Source organism: Eriocheir sinensis, chromosome 31, assembly GCF_024679095.1.
Source record: "Eriocheir sinensis breed Jianghai 21 chromosome 31, ASM2467909v1, whole genome shotgun sequence".
NCBI lineage: Eukaryota > Metazoa > Arthropoda > Malacostraca > Decapoda > Varunidae > Eriocheir > Eriocheir sinensis.
The window spans coordinates 3,796,463-3,811,548 of NC_066539.1; the positions used below are offsets into that span (position 1 = coordinate 3,796,463).

Sequence of the window (15,086 nt, forward strand, 5' to 3'; positions counted from 1 at the left end):
AGACCCCATATAGAGTCTCTACCTTGCAAAATTATAATATGAGTGTGTGTGTGTGTGTGTGTGTGTGTGTGTGTGTGTGTGTGTGTGTGTGTGTGTGTGTGTGTTTCAAAGGTAGAAAGGAATCAATTAAGCGTGTATGCTATAATTATGTACTACTTATTTTATGAAGCGGTAAATAAAACAGCCAAGTCACGACGCAGGAACAAAACCATTTTAATACACATATACATTGTACTTTATTACCTAATTAGACACTCGTGAGGCTGGTCATGACATGCACACTGACTACTGAATTACCACCTTATGTAGGCACAGAGAGTCTCCCTCCCTTCTTTACCTTAAAAAAATAGATGCTGAGTAAATGGCATGTAAATTTAGTAACAGAAAGATGAACAAAACTTCCCACGTTCGAGAACAGACAAAGGTTGAACAATGATGATTAAAGTAAGAAGAATACATGGACTTAGGAATATTATATCATATGTAAAACCGACAGTAGAATGATGGACAACCGAAGTAATAGCTTGGCAAACCCCGAATCTAATTAGAGGTCAGGGAATAGGTACAGAGAAGATATAAAGAGAGAAAATTAAATCAAAACCCAAAAACTGTGTAGATCTGAGTCAGTACTGATAAAGAACTAGATGGAAAGATGAAAATATATAACCTTTGCCGGAGCAGGATGGAGTGACGTCACCACCAGACAGGAAGTGGATAATGTTGGGAAAGGCCTTTATGCTGCCGTGAACTAGTAATGACTGCTGTTGATGATGACAGTGGGAGAAAAAAAGGGTGCAGTGAAAAGTGACGTAATGAGAAGGGGAAATAGATAATATATAAAACACGGAGCCCCCTTCCCGGTTGTCTGTACGAGTGCATGGTGTGTGTGTGTGTGTGTGTGTGTGTGTGTGTGTGTGTGTGTGTGTGTGTTGGGAGCAGAACAATATATAATTTTCTTTTGCAATACAGAACAAAGCATATTACTGAACACACACACACACACACACACACACACACACACACACACACACCTGTTCACCAGAGTGGGTGTGGGTTCAAGGCTGTTCGAATGCGTTTGCTGGGTCAAATAAGCTGGTTAAGGGGGACTGTGGAGGTGTCTGGCTTGAATGGCTTGGTGAGGGGAGGTCAGACTCCTGTTGTAAGTCCCTATGCTTTGGCAGCCTTGGTGAGAGTGGCAGGGGTATCGCAGGCTTGTGCGGGAGTTGTGTGTCGTGCTGTGGGTTTAGGTGTGTCCCTCTGCTGGGGTAGGAGAAGTAAGAGCATTTACGCCTCGTGTTAATTGCAGAAGGGGCCGAGTACCCGGGTGTGGATGGGTCTGACACCGGGCGAGGCTTGTTAGACCTGTGTGGAGGCGGCATTGCTGGCCTGGATGGGTTCTGGGTGTGGGTCTTGGACAGGGGCATCCTTGACGTTAGAGGTGGAGGTGGTGGGGGGGGCTTCTGTGGAAGGTTGGGGTCTGGTAGTTGAAGTGGATGCGGTATGGAGGGTTTGCGTTGTCGCAGAGGTGGACGCGACAGGGGGGGCTTGGGTGGGAGGAAGGGTTTGGGTAGATGATTGACGGCTGGCGGCGAAGATGAACACAGTTTGGAGTGCTCGCGTGGAGGGCTGGAGGCTGGCGGCAGAGGTGGACGCGCTAGGGTGTACTTGCGTCCAGGTAACTGAGGCGGGGTTGCTGACGTTGACGGCTGTTGTTTTGGAATCTTTTTCTTCTCGTCTCTAATCATTCCTATATAAGGGGGTCCTTCTTCGGACGATGATTTAGATTCTTCAATCATGAACCCTGCCTGAAAATCACTTGACACATCACTATAAATGGAGTCTTCTTTATCCAAACTCTCATCCACGCGTTCTTCATTAGCACACTGTACGTTTACATATCCAGATTCCTCCTGGATATACGAGGCTTGTAATTTTTTGTTGAGGTTAATGTATTTGGCCTCTGGAGGAGTTCGACAGGGCAAGTAGATTTCCTCTGAGCCTAGGCTGTCGCGGAGAGCGGAGCTAGGCGGGGCACTGTAGTCATACACTTGCTCGTACATGGACTCGTCGAACCAGATCTCCTCACCGTGAACCCTGCCGGAGTGAAGAGTGATATAATGATGCAGGCTCCTAAAGAAATAGCATGGTCTATGTCTTTAGGGAGACATCTAATGGTACATATTTTATGTAGAGAGAAAAAAATCCCTATACTTAAGATGTACAGCGTCAAGGCGAGTGTTAGAAGGAATAGAGAAGATACGGGAAGAGGAAGGAAGGAGGAAAAGAGAAAAGATGCTGAACTACAGCTGTTCTATATTCACTCTGCCGGAATGAAATATGACAAAATTAAGTAATGTCGATAAGAATAAAGGAATGGGCAGGGAAAGGACAGAGGAGGCGAATGTATGAGGAGGAAGGGAATGGAGAAGAGGAGAAAATAGGCTCACCGTGAGAAAGGGCAGCTGAGGTGGCGAAAAACTGATGTGCGAACGTTACTGAGGTCGTCATCGGCGAGGTTCGAAGAAGCCACGACGAGGCCGCCACCACGCCCGCCGTATACGCCCACCGCCAGGTGGTGGAGGCGCGCTACCAACTGGTTCACCCCGCGGCTGCTCAGGCTGCTTCCGGCCAGTACCAGGTTCGCATATTTTCTGTGCGAGTGATAGATGTATGGTCAGGCCCATCCGCATAAAACGGTGTTGGGAGAAATATACTTAGGAAAGTACAGCAGGGATGAAGGATGAGTAGTAATACTGTAATAGTATACTATATAGCATACTATATAGTGTACAGGTAATAGTGATATATGTGTTGTAATTGCTATAGTAGTAGTAGTAGTAGTAGTAGTAGTAGTAGTAGTAGTAGTAGTGGTACTAGTAGTAGTAGTAGACTACTACTACTACTACTACTACTACTACTCATCCTCCAAATGTTTGCATTTAGAAACAATATAACATTGCAGTTTGTTAAGCAAAGTTTCCAACAACGTTCTGGATCCTCCGTAACAAATTTGGTGTTATACACAAAATGTTAACATATAGTTCAAAAGCACAAAATCTCGGCAAATCTTCTGCCATATTTACCACCGGCAGATTTATCGGCAGAATGTTTTTCAGCAAGATTTTCACCAGATTGCCACCAACTTTACATGCCTACACGACAAACAGTGTGTTACGGGCGGAGCGCTAACTAAACAGTAACGTATAAAAGTCTACGGACACCGTTCACCACGTTTACATTACCCAACGACCCTCGTGAAAAATAATCCGAGCACCACAGATTTACACCTCTAAAACAGATTTCATTCTACATCATCTCATTAGTAATATGTTAGCAGGACAGGTAATGAGCATGGTAATAAATCTTTGTATTATAGTGATTTTTCCCCCAGACACTCATTCTCTGTTTCAGCTCATAATTCCCGTTAGTTTTTAATAACAACAAAAGAGCATAAAGTAAAAGAAAACACGTAAGGAACGAAGTATGAGAGAGATGAGGTAAGTAAGCATTTTACCTATAATCTGGTTGCACCATCGTCTTCAAGAGACTTTTCTTTGTAAGGTGAAATGATTATTTCAATAACTTCAATAACTCTTGCAAATGTCAGTGATGTGTAAAAAGTGGTATAACATTTGTTCCAATCATAATTTCATTATTTTTTTTTGTTTTACTATTTTTTGACAAACACATTTCGGTTTTAGCATCACTTATGATTTCAATTGTGTCAACCATGGCTGTCTGTTATGCATATGAGGTTAGCTGAGGCAAATAATATAAAAAAAAACTAGCATGTGATCATGTGAATATGGCAGACAACCTCAGAGGGAGGTATTCAGCTTATCAGGAGAGGCATGACAAACACTGGCAAGACACAAGGACATTTCGTTTGAATAGACTAGTCTTAATTTGAGTTCCGCCCTTGTTAAGCTAAATTGTTGTGGCGAAACATCGCAAAGGGGAAGAATGGTGCTGCAGCAGTGTTGTGAAAGTCCTCAGCAGAACTTTTCTTGTCTTAATTCGGGTTCTGTCTTTCTTAGGCTTATATATATAATGACACAACGCACGATAAAAGAATATATACAGACACCGGTATTTCATTATTCACCCCGCAGCACTAAGGTGACGCAGATATAGAATACGTGCAGGCGCAGGAGTACCACAAGGAGCGCACAGCATTTATATATATTGCAGGTGAGCACAATGTCTGGTCGTGGCTACAAATACAACGAGAGAGACTCACGAGCTAGGGGGCAAGAGTGCGCGTGCCACCCGACTCGCCCAGGATATGCTGCCATCCCCGACGCTGGACAGGTAGAGTCGAGGGCGGTACCGGAGTTGTGGCAGGTTGGGCAAGAGGTCAGGGGTGACGTTCGCGGCGACGTGTAGCCCTGCAAGCAGACGAGGTGGGAGAATGGTCGAAATGAGGTGGTGGGAAAGGAAGAGTAGGTAGTACAAATTATAATATTCCACTTGTTAGTATCTTTTACGGATCAGGTTTATTCGCTTGAGGTTGTTGTGAGCGGCTATGTGCGGTCTGAGGTGAGGGAGGTGGCTGTTGATAAGTACCCATGCCTCTTTCAAAGTCATAGTTTATGCTCTCCAGTTTATTTAGTCTCAAAAATATAATTTGTAAGAATTCTAAATGTCATGACCACATTGGAAAGCAGTGTTTATAATTATATACTTGAATATGTTGCAGTTATTTGCATAGTTGTATACTTAACCAAATGTAGATAAGATAAAATCAAGGTAAATCAAAATGGGGAAAACACACACACACACACACACACACACACACACACACACACACACACACACACACACACACACACACACACACACACACACACACACACACACACACACACACACACACACACACACATAAAATAAAGTAGCTCGCACAAAAAGAAGACATGAAGATGCTGAAAGAATAATCAGTTTTGCGAGGCGTCTTGATAACCCTCCCCCCTGAAAGAGCTCAAGTCGTAGGAAGGAGAAGATAACTTTATAAGATGGAAGTACAAAAACCGGAAAATTCAGATGGAAACTGACATACAGGGAATACAAATGGAAACACAAATGTGCTGTAAACAAGATATACAAATAAATAGATAAATAAATAAAAGACTAGATACGAATGGAAACACATATACTGGGGATATAGATGGAAATACAAAAAAAAAAAAAGAATAGGAATGGACAGCGAAGACCACTCACAGATGCACTGCAGGAAAGGGAGCGTTTGGGTAAGCATCATCAGCTCACGGAACCAATCGAGAGCATCGTTGTCATCAGCCAAGGCCAGCTTGAGCTCCTTCAGGGAGGAGGGCAGATTGAGCACCGCCGGGCCACTGAAGCGACCCATCACCTCCACAAGGCAGATCTTGGGCTCACTGGAGGGCGGGGTGCCAATGGGGAGTCTGCGGACGGATGGCCCAGGGCTGTGTTGGGCCAGACATCCATTTGACATACAAAAACGCCAATAAGAGCAGTAAATTATACCCATGATAAGCTGACTTCCTGTGACAATCAATCAATCAGTCATTCAGTAGACCAATCAAAAAGTCAGTCAATCAATTTATTAATTAGTCAGTCAGCCGATCAGTCAAATAGTCTCACCAATCAATCAATCAATCTGTAATTCAGTCATTCAGTCAATCAATCAAACAAACAATAAGTCATTCAGCCACTTAGTCAATCAGTCAAACAGTTAATCAATTAGTCTAATATTAGATGACCACCACAGCCACATGGGCAGAAAAAACCAACCTTCTAAGTGGCACTTCAGCGTAACAATCGTCATCATCTTGCGAGTTGGTGCTGGAGCTTAGCAAGGAGGCCCTCGCGTTGCTGGGCCTCGCAGGTACCAGCAACTGCAGGAAGGGGTTGGAAAGGCCGGCCCCTGGGTGGCGCCAGTGGTGGTGGAGGTAAAGGGAAACCTTGCATCCACTGGCGGCCGCTATCTCCAGTAAGTCATGCAGCCGCGGCACCTTCTCCGGGTCGCCCATTATGTCGATGGTGAACTGAGTGGGACTTTGGTGGGAGAGGAAGGCAGCCGCCGCCTCCACGTGCTTGTCCCTCACCGTCCAGGAAAACTTTGGGAGTACTTTAGAAATCTCACCTGCGAAGACTGAGTTGTAGTTGGCCTCTTTTAGCACGTCAACCCAATCCTCAAACGACATGCCTTTCTCTGCCGCCAGGAGACTCACTACCTCCTCGGCGTGCTGCTCCGCGACGCTGTGCCCCATCTCGTCCCGGCCAGACCCGTGCAGCAGACTGACCAGGTGACATATAACATTCTGGTACCTCCCAAGGTCTGGTGACTCATACTGGTCTTGATGGAACTCAAGCAAGACATTGCGGATGGTGATTGGCTTGTCAAGAAGCTGGCGGGCATGTTTCATTACCTGCCGCCGCGGGAAGGCAGGCACCGAGGACTTAGCCATCAAGTTCTCTAGCTCCTGCAGGAAGCGAGTTAGGCCAGGGAAGTGACCTCTCACTAGGTGCAGAGTCACATGTCTGGCAGCGTAAAAATCCTGGATGCCTTTATGTGGAAAACTTAGTTCTTTGGCGTGGGCGAGGGTGCTGTCGTAAGAGACTGACACCAGGAAAGCCGAAAACATTTCCTCTGTAGGGAGACTCTGACTGAGGCAGTGTTCCCTTAACCTTTTGGTCGCAGCCTTGTCGAGGTACACCACGCCGGCTGACAGGGCACGCAGCGCCTCCTCGTACATGACAGCCAAGAAACTGTCACACTTGCGGGTCACCTTGGTGAGGGACAGGTGCTCTGTAGACGGATGGTACATCAGCCTCTCGAGCAACTTTTCGATCAGCAGCTTGTGGGTCTCCAGATAGAGCGCCGTCATGGAAGTAATTCTTGTGATTCTCGCCTTCGCGCTATCCCACAGGAAAGTAAGGAGTACTAGGTTGAGGGGAAACCTGAAGAAATCCTGAAGATGTGACGGCACACTGCGGAGGTATTCTAGAAGGCCGCTAAGGTCCTGCTGTGGGACGCCGCGCTGCTTCAGGCGAGAGTGGTACACCCGTACAAACTCCTCCCTCTTCTCGACGGGAATTCCTTGTAGTTTCAGGTGGACAACTCTCACTTTGTCGGATGCTAACCTGTACACTTCACGAATCTGTTCTGCTCGCGTTGTGCAGATAAGGGTGAGGTCACTCGAGCTCTTCCAGTACATGATTTCTTTCAAAACCTTCAGGGACGCTGAATTGAGTTCGTCAAGACCATCAACGAGAATCATGACCTTCAGGCTCAGGAAAATCTGCAGGATGTCCGTCTTGCGAAACCTGGTGGTAGTTTGTGGCATGTGAGAGAGAAGCAGTTGTGTTAGAGAATCGATGGAGGGGTCACGGCACTCAAAATGAAGGACGAGGTCGAAGTCGGAGAGTCCTCTGATGTCTCCTCCGCCAGCAATCCACTCTGACATGTATAGTCTCAGCAAGGTGGTTTTCCCGGAGCCTGGCTGACCCTCGAGAACCATCATGGGAAATTTCTGGGTCTCGTCCTTTCCTTCTTCATCACTCTCAACTTCAGATGACTCGGGCGTGGCGGCGTCACAGTATTCCAGCAGCTCTTGGTAATGAACTCTGTGACAATGGGCGTTGGTTCTTATGTCTTGAATCAAAAGGGAAATAAACACAGTCCCGACCCGTAAGTGACATTCGCTCTTATCCAGGAAGGAGAGAGGGTCCAGGAAGATCTTGGAACTGTAGATTTTCTTGAGCTCCTTGGCCCCATCAAGGCGCAAAGTCTCCCGTAGACTGTCGAACAAGAGGTTGCTGCGGTAATCTTCAAGGTCGAGAGGGGCGAAGGGTTGATCGCGTATGTTGGTTAAGTTAAAGTTGATACGCCGCAGGACCTCCTCTACCGTGCGGACGTTGATGCAGTACAGAGCTCCGCTGGCCTTGACCACTCGCGCCAAGAGGTCCCGGAGCGTCTCGATCTGCTGCACCATTTCCTCCTTCGTAATGGTAGGCATGTCGTGCACGAGGCCGTTACGGGAGTTTTTAAGGTGTGTCAGCAGGTACTCCAGGCACGTGTCGTCAGGGGTGGCCCAGGCCGCGTCACCCGGGGGTGCGAGGGAGTGACACGCCAGCTGGATCATCTTGTACAGTAGTGAGATGTCGAACCGATCGCCCGAAGGGTTGACTGAGATTTTCTCGCGCTGGTGCCTAGAGAAGTTTTTTCTGTAGGAGGTATGACTGACCCCCGAGGCGACCAAGTACTGGTCGAAGGTTTGGGTGGCGACCTTCGGGCAGCCCCAACTCAACACCTGGAACAGTACCAGACGCACCTCCGACATGTGGGCCTTGTACACCCGGAACAGGTGGTGATCCTCGCCAAGAGTGCTCGACTCCATTACTGTGTGTGAATAGCGACACGCCGCCGCAGCCTTGCACTCACACCTGGCTCTGTATGCTTACTTACTCAGAGTGAAGTGGTACCATGGGCGTCAACCGATGTGGCCTTACGAGATGCATATTGCTGCTAGGAAGAGGTGGTTGTAAAATACTATCACCACACATGTAGCCTACCTCCACCTCCACACAGTAACTATTATTAATAGCAGAACCAGTGAAGATGAGGTGGCGCCTGGCGTCATCGGAGGTGGACTTCTGGGCTGCGAGTAGTTCCTACGAGGTGGTGATAAAATGCCATCACTGGGTTTCGACGCATGCAACACTATTTATGTAAACCACCCACCCTCACCCACACACAGCCACGCGCGCGCACACACTCTCATGGATAAGACACGGGGCCTTCACAGTTCAGGATGTCAGAAGTTATCACGAGCCACGTAAAGATAAGCGGCGGAGCGAGCACACTGTTGGGTCCACACTGCTGAGAAGAGTCACTCAGTTCCCCAAAGCGCTGCGTCAATTTACAAGGGTGTGGCGTTGCCCAGTCTCCGTCAAGTGTTAATTAGAGTAATAATCCTTTTGTTCTGTCACTCTCCACTGCATATTTATTGGTACAAGCAAAGATATTAGTGAAAGATGATTGGTTCTTGAAAATTAGTTCTTATTTTCAAAGAACCCGTGAAACTGTAATCAGATCTTTGCGGAACGTGTGAACCAAGCGAGAGAAAGTGGCAACAAACGTCCTGAGTGAAGTGAACACACTGGACACCACAGTTTGACACAAGCACAGAAGCGAGTATGCTGCTGGCGGCGGGACTGTATAGGATGCGTGCCTGCCGAAGTGAGAGATCGTCAGCGTCATAGCTTCCGGAGTAGATTAACTGTAACCTTCATATTACCAGGTGACTCCGAGACGCCGCCTCCCCTGAGCCGACACACCACTACAACATGTAAGGAATGTGGACAATGTGGACAGGATTATTTAACCCATAGTGTAAAATGGAGATGGGTTCATAATGTAGTAAGTTACCCTGATGGTTGTTGTTGTTGTTGGGTGTTTCCCTGATGGTTCGTGGCCGTCGTTGCGTTCCCCTCACGCCCCTCATGTAAAGGTTGCTGTCAGTCAGTCAGCCGCCACACCAAACAACATACATTTAGACCTATCCCATTTCCTATAACTCTGATTACTTAAAATTTAAAGACACATACGAATCTAATTTAATATAATGCATTCATGAGTTTGATATGAACACAGGAACACACACGTAAGGACTCTGCAAGTGGCAACTCAGTCTACACGGGGGAATTCCCGTGAACCCATCATAATCTATCTTCCCCATCCACTGACTTATCTTTATCCATGAAGGATCTATCGCACTGGCACTCACCGCGCAACTGCCAAGCCTGTGCATTAAATTTTACCCAGCATATATTTAAGTATTTTAAGTAAACATGTTTTCGCCGATGCTCTTTGTTGAATCAGTAGAGGGATGATGATTCGGACAGTGAGATGGCCCGGACATTGCATTTATTGTATAACGTATGGGAGTGAGTGCCGCGAGATTTTGTGTGAATGTGCAAAACTTTGTTGCCTTGGCGCACATGGGACAATCCTTCACTACGAGTCTTACCCTACTACTTTACTTCTGAATTTCAAACTCTTACCTCGGATTTATTCAACTCATTTACTTCTGAATATATCTAACTCAGACTCATTACTACGAGTCCTACTCTGCTACTGAACTCTTACTACTGCGCGTGTCCTGTGTCAAAAAGGATCATTCTCTCTCTCTCTCTCTCTCTCTCTCTCTCTCCCAACCTTTCAGTCCGCCTCCCTTCCACAGCCTGTGATGGCCTCGGGGATGGACGCAGTGTTGCAAGGCGGCTCTCTGCCCTCCTCAGGCGCCCCCCCTTCAAGCTACCAACGCGGCTACCTCACCTCGGCCAGGCGCTTCCCGATGCCTGAGATGGGTGAGTACCAGTCTGCCAGTTTCTGGTGGAGAGTTACTCGTGAGCTTCCTCGCTAAAAAAAAAACAGCCCATAGTAGCCCAACGTGAAAATAACACCAACTCTGCGCTCTTAGAAAAAAAAAATAATAGGCTACAGAGGGAGAACCCGAGAGCAAGATCCATTATGATAAGAGTTGCCTTGATACTTATTTCCCCTTTTGAAGTAATCCAGGTCATAGAAGGAATGGAATGAATGAATGAATAAATGGATGGATGAGGGAAGGAAGGAATGAAGAAAGAAAGGAGAGAAGGAAGGCTTTTCCTGATATTTTCCTTCATCTTTCCTGACTCCCTTGCTTTTAACAGGCGTGGTCATGGGTCTGATAATAATTATGTGCCTTCATCTACCATTCACTGCCTCCATAGGTTGTTGCATTATCAGCAGCTTCCGCCTCTCACATCAACATCACTTGGGTTCTAATGAGTGTTTTCTTAGGTTCAAGGTACGGAAGAAGGCTCAAACTACCACATAAGATTACAGTTATAGTATTAAGAGGATAAGTGAAGAAGAGGAACGCAAGAGCTTGTTTTTTTTTTTCACTTTTCACTCCTTTATTGCGCAACGTTTCACCAAGTCACCGTTGGAGTCATCGGGCTAAAATAATTCCATTAAATACAGAGACTGCTTTGAAATTAGAATAAGAAAGTTTGAAACTTGTACGTTGGTTTCGTAATTGAGGAGTCATGGGATTCACTCACTTCCTGGCAAGATATGGAAGATTGTCCAGATAAGTGTATTCTGTGCGTTGCGCCAGTACAGGCAAGACGGGCTGGTCGGTACTCTTAGACGTTTCCACCACTTACATCAACTATTTTCAAAGGCCAAAAAAGAGATCAGTCGGGTTTTTATGAGTAGTATTTTCGGTTCATTGTACAGAAGAAGGCTCAAACTACCACTAGGATCATAAAACTACCCCTGGAAATGCCTACAACTCCTGCGAAAGCCTTATTAAATATGTGTGCTTGGGCTGCGCAATGTTTAAGAGTACAACCGAGGAAGGTCTGCACTGCGACGGGTGTGACGGCACAGGAAATGTGATGCCTATCATTTACTGCCTCCGCCGCAGGCGTGGTCCTCTCCTTATCATATCTTGCCTGTCTTCCTCTTCCTCTAGATAAGAGGTGCCTTATCTATATAGTTCCTTTTATTGTCCTTGTAAACCCCATTGCTACACTGCTCTTTCTTATCCTTTTCCTCCTCTGTTAATACCTAATTATCGTCGCCTTGTATTTTCTTCCTTTCGTGTGCCCCCCCCCCCCCCTCTCTCTCTCACCTGAGTTCCAATAATCGTCTGCTTTAATTCGTGATACTCCAATTAACGTTTGTATGTGTGTGTGTGTGTGCGTGCAATATTCCTCATGTACGTATCACACACACACACACACACACACAGGTGCTAAGGTATCTCCCCACTCCCTTGCTTTTTGTTGTTTTGCATGAAACAATAAACTATCAATCAATCAATCAACTTTCCTTATCTGGCACAGCGCACTGGTCCCCCCTTCCCTCATCTCCCCTCCCTCTCTCCCGCCGACATTAAGTTGCCTACACAGGACGTAACACATATACTATGGGTCGTATCATAAGACATTTCGCTGCCCAAGAACACATATTTGACAAGGCTTTCGTAGGAGTTGTGGGCATTTCCAGGAGTAGTTTTATGACCCTGGTGTTAGTTTGACCCTTCTTCTGTACCATGAACCTAAGGAAACACTCATTAGAACTCGATTGATCGCCTCTTTGACCTTTAGAAATAGCTGATGTGAGAACCGAAGGTGTCTTATAATACCGCCCTATAGGCTACACACAAATCCTTCCGTGCCTATTCATATATCGCATCTTATTTAACTATGAACTGACCAATGATAGTGTATCCTCCTCGATCCACCCTGTTCCAGCAATGCTATAATTTCACCTCTACCTAAGGCTATACTACCTGGTTTACTGACTGACCTGGCTTTCACAATTCCTGGATAGTCATTCTGTTGATTTGATAAGGTCTACGCATGATATGACCTGCCCAGATTAATTTCTTATTCTAATAGTGATGGCAGCATGTTCAACCTTTGCTCTCTGATCCTTGGTGTTCGCATCCTGTCCCTCCATGTTTTATCCATTTTTGTTTCCTGTTTGCTTTCTCCGTTCTAAATACTACTTATATGGATCTTGATATACTCGTAGGCTGCCCAAGTCCAATTCCTATACCCGATCGTCATTGGAACGCCCATTACAGTAGGTAAGCCTGTAGATATTCCTTATATAACAACTAACTACCACTGCTTCTTTGGCCCTGCAGAGGAGAGTCAGTTCATCGTCAAGATAGAAAAAGACACTCGACAGAAGCTTCCAGTGACTGATGATGAATATGACGATGAGGAGGAGGACGAGAAAAAGAAGACAGAGGTCTGGGTGACGCTGATGCTGCAGGGTGACAGGCTGGTGGTGGTGCGGGACGCTCGCTCGTGGGAGTGGAGGCTCGGCTACATCAGGCGCTACGGGTACTCCTCCTCCTCCTTCTACTTCGAGTCCGGCCGGAAGTCCAGAACTGGGAAGGCTGTGTACACATTTATCACAGACTGTGTGAGTATTCCTGGTTTGATTTTTGACTTGGTTTATGTATGTATAGATAGGTACAATTATTATTTCCATTATTACTATTGTTTATGATCATATTCATTCATGATTCTTTTTTATACCGATTCGATTTCTACTAAAAAAATTATGGAAAATTACCTCATATAGAAAACTTAAAGGGACCCATACAAATCTTTACCTTTTTCTTATTATTATTATTGCAAGAACATTTTCGACAAGTTGGGTGGGTATAGCAAGAGAAAGGTTAAGGGGGCGTCAGGAAAGGCCTTTTTTTTGTCCTGGAGTGGCCTTTTATAGGCTAACAGCTAACGATGGCACATAACAATACTATGTAGTACTATAACATCATGCATTACGGTAGAGTAATATCATGGGAAATATTTGGCAGGATCACATTTTAACTTTCCTTGTAATACTATCTTTTAAGGGTATAAGTAGACATGCACAGTATTTAACACTCGGCCAATAACTATTTAAGTAACAACAATAAGCAATAACTGTGAGGGGAGACGTAGTTATAAATAAAAGGACATATCCTAAAATCGAGTTCCTCCTCCCAGTGCCAAAGAATCCACTCGCGCCTCACGATGGTCAAGGAGTTCTGCCAATTTGACCTGTACTGCCAGCGAGGCGTGATTCTCGACCTGCTGCTCGTCAACAACACGCCGCCCTCCCGTGTTCGCAGCCTCAAAGACAAGGTTCATGCTGTGATGGTGGTAGTAATAGTAGTAGAAGTAGTAGTAGTAGTAGTAGTAGTAGTAGTAGTAGTAGTAGTAGTAGTAGTAGTAGTAGTAGTAATAATATTAGTATTATTAGTGGTAGTAATAGTGGTTATTGTTGTGGTAGTATAGTAGTGGTAGAAATGGTAAGAGTATTATTATTTTTTAATAGTGATGGAAATGGTACTGGTGCAAAAATTAGAAATAGAATTAGCAGTAGAAGTAATCATAGTAGTAGTAATAGTAACAGTAGTAGTAATTGTAGAAGCAATGGTATTAATATTAGTAGTAGCACAATACTTAACTATCAGTAAATGTAGTAAATACACTTTTATAAAAGTACATATAATGACAGCAAAATAAAAGAGCAGCAGAAACAGCACCAATAGTGCTAAGCATTCAAGCAAAATAAATTATCATTAGAGTAAGGCATATATTTGCTGATATTTCCATTAGCTCATAAAGATTAACTTGGTTTTCAGAGTGAGCGGGAGAATGACAGGAGAGGGAGAGGTGTAGAGGTGCGACGGACTTCCACAGGCTCCCTGCCATTCTGAGGCACTACCCCTCCACCACTTCCTCCCACTCAAGACAGACGTTGGCACATGGCCGGTTCCCAGTAAATGCAATAGAAGCAATGGATTGGGGCCCTGGGGTCTGTGAAGGACCCGAATATGTATATTCCAAAAGAGAACTACCATATATGTATACTCCTGTAAAAGTTAACTCCTCTTCAAAGGTTGTGATACATTCAATTGTTGAATAAACTAAACCCCTAGAATAATAGATTTGTTAAGGAAATTTGAATTTTATAAGAGTATAAACAGCAATTTGTACTTAACACTTTTTAAGTAAATTTTCTCCTAAATATTTTTGTTATAAGTGAAATGAGAAAAAATATATTGATACTGAAAATTTAAGATAATTTAATTACCTACCCTGTTACTGAAGGAGGAAGGGGGGGTATGATATGGGCAGCAAAACAATATCCTATTTAGTGGTCCCAAAGGCACTGAATGTACCAAAACGATTGGTAAAGTTTTGCTTTATTGACATAAGAATGATTATCTTTATAAACATGAGTCTGAGGGAGCTAAGGTAGAAAAATAGTAGTGTGCAGAGGAAGAGTGAAATGCTGCCTGTCAGCTAGTGAGAGGAAGCAGGGAAGGACCATGTCCACCCATGTATGTAGTATGCATCCTGTGGGTTCTATCCACTAAGCTTTATTCGACATAATAACTCATTTTGTCTTATTCGAGATTTAGGAGTGGATTTGCCTCAGCAGAGACGCTGGAGAATATTGAGAATTGTGTTGCCAGGCTTGCTGGAAATTAGGACCAATATGGGACTCTCATGTAGGACTAGAGCTCTCCTGAGGA

General features: G+C 45.1%; 2 protein-coding genes across 4 annotated transcripts; one reads left to right on the forward strand and one right to left on the reverse strand.

Moving 5' to 3' along the window:
- Positions 1-189: 189 nt before the first annotated feature.
- LOC127005811 (uncharacterized) lies at positions 190-8,381 on the reverse strand. Of its 2 annotated transcripts, none has more exons than XM_050874946.1 (5): positions 5,773-8,381; positions 5,221-5,423; positions 4,241-4,388; positions 2,448-2,651; positions 190-2,094 (listed from the first exon to the last, which is right to left on the reverse strand). In XM_050874946.1, exons 1-5 carry the CDS (start codon positions 8,379-8,381, stop codon positions 1,056-1,058), a joined length of 4,203 nt encoding a protein of 1,400 aa, XP_050730903.1. In that variant the 3' UTR covers positions 190-1,055. The 2 variants fall into 2 exon arrangements, with proteins under 2 accessions (XP_050730903.1, XP_050730902.1); XM_050874945.1 differs by having other exon boundaries at positions 5,221-5,444.
- LOC127005813 (uncharacterized) lies at positions 7,955-14,627 on the forward strand. 2 transcript variants are annotated; one of them, XM_050874950.1, is made up of 5 exons: positions 7,955-9,403; positions 10,227-10,353; positions 12,690-12,973; positions 13,549-13,686; positions 14,190-14,627. In XM_050874950.1, exons 2-5 carry the CDS (start codon positions 10,233-10,235, stop codon positions 14,262-14,264), a joined length of 618 nt encoding a protein of 205 aa, XP_050730907.1. In that variant the 5' UTR covers positions 7,955-9,403; positions 10,227-10,232; the 3' UTR covers positions 14,265-14,627. The 2 variants fall into 2 exon arrangements, with proteins under 2 accessions (XP_050730907.1, XP_050730906.1); XM_050874949.1 differs by having other exon boundaries at positions 7,955-9,332.
- The last annotated feature ends 459 nt before the right edge of the window (positions 14,628-15,086 follow it).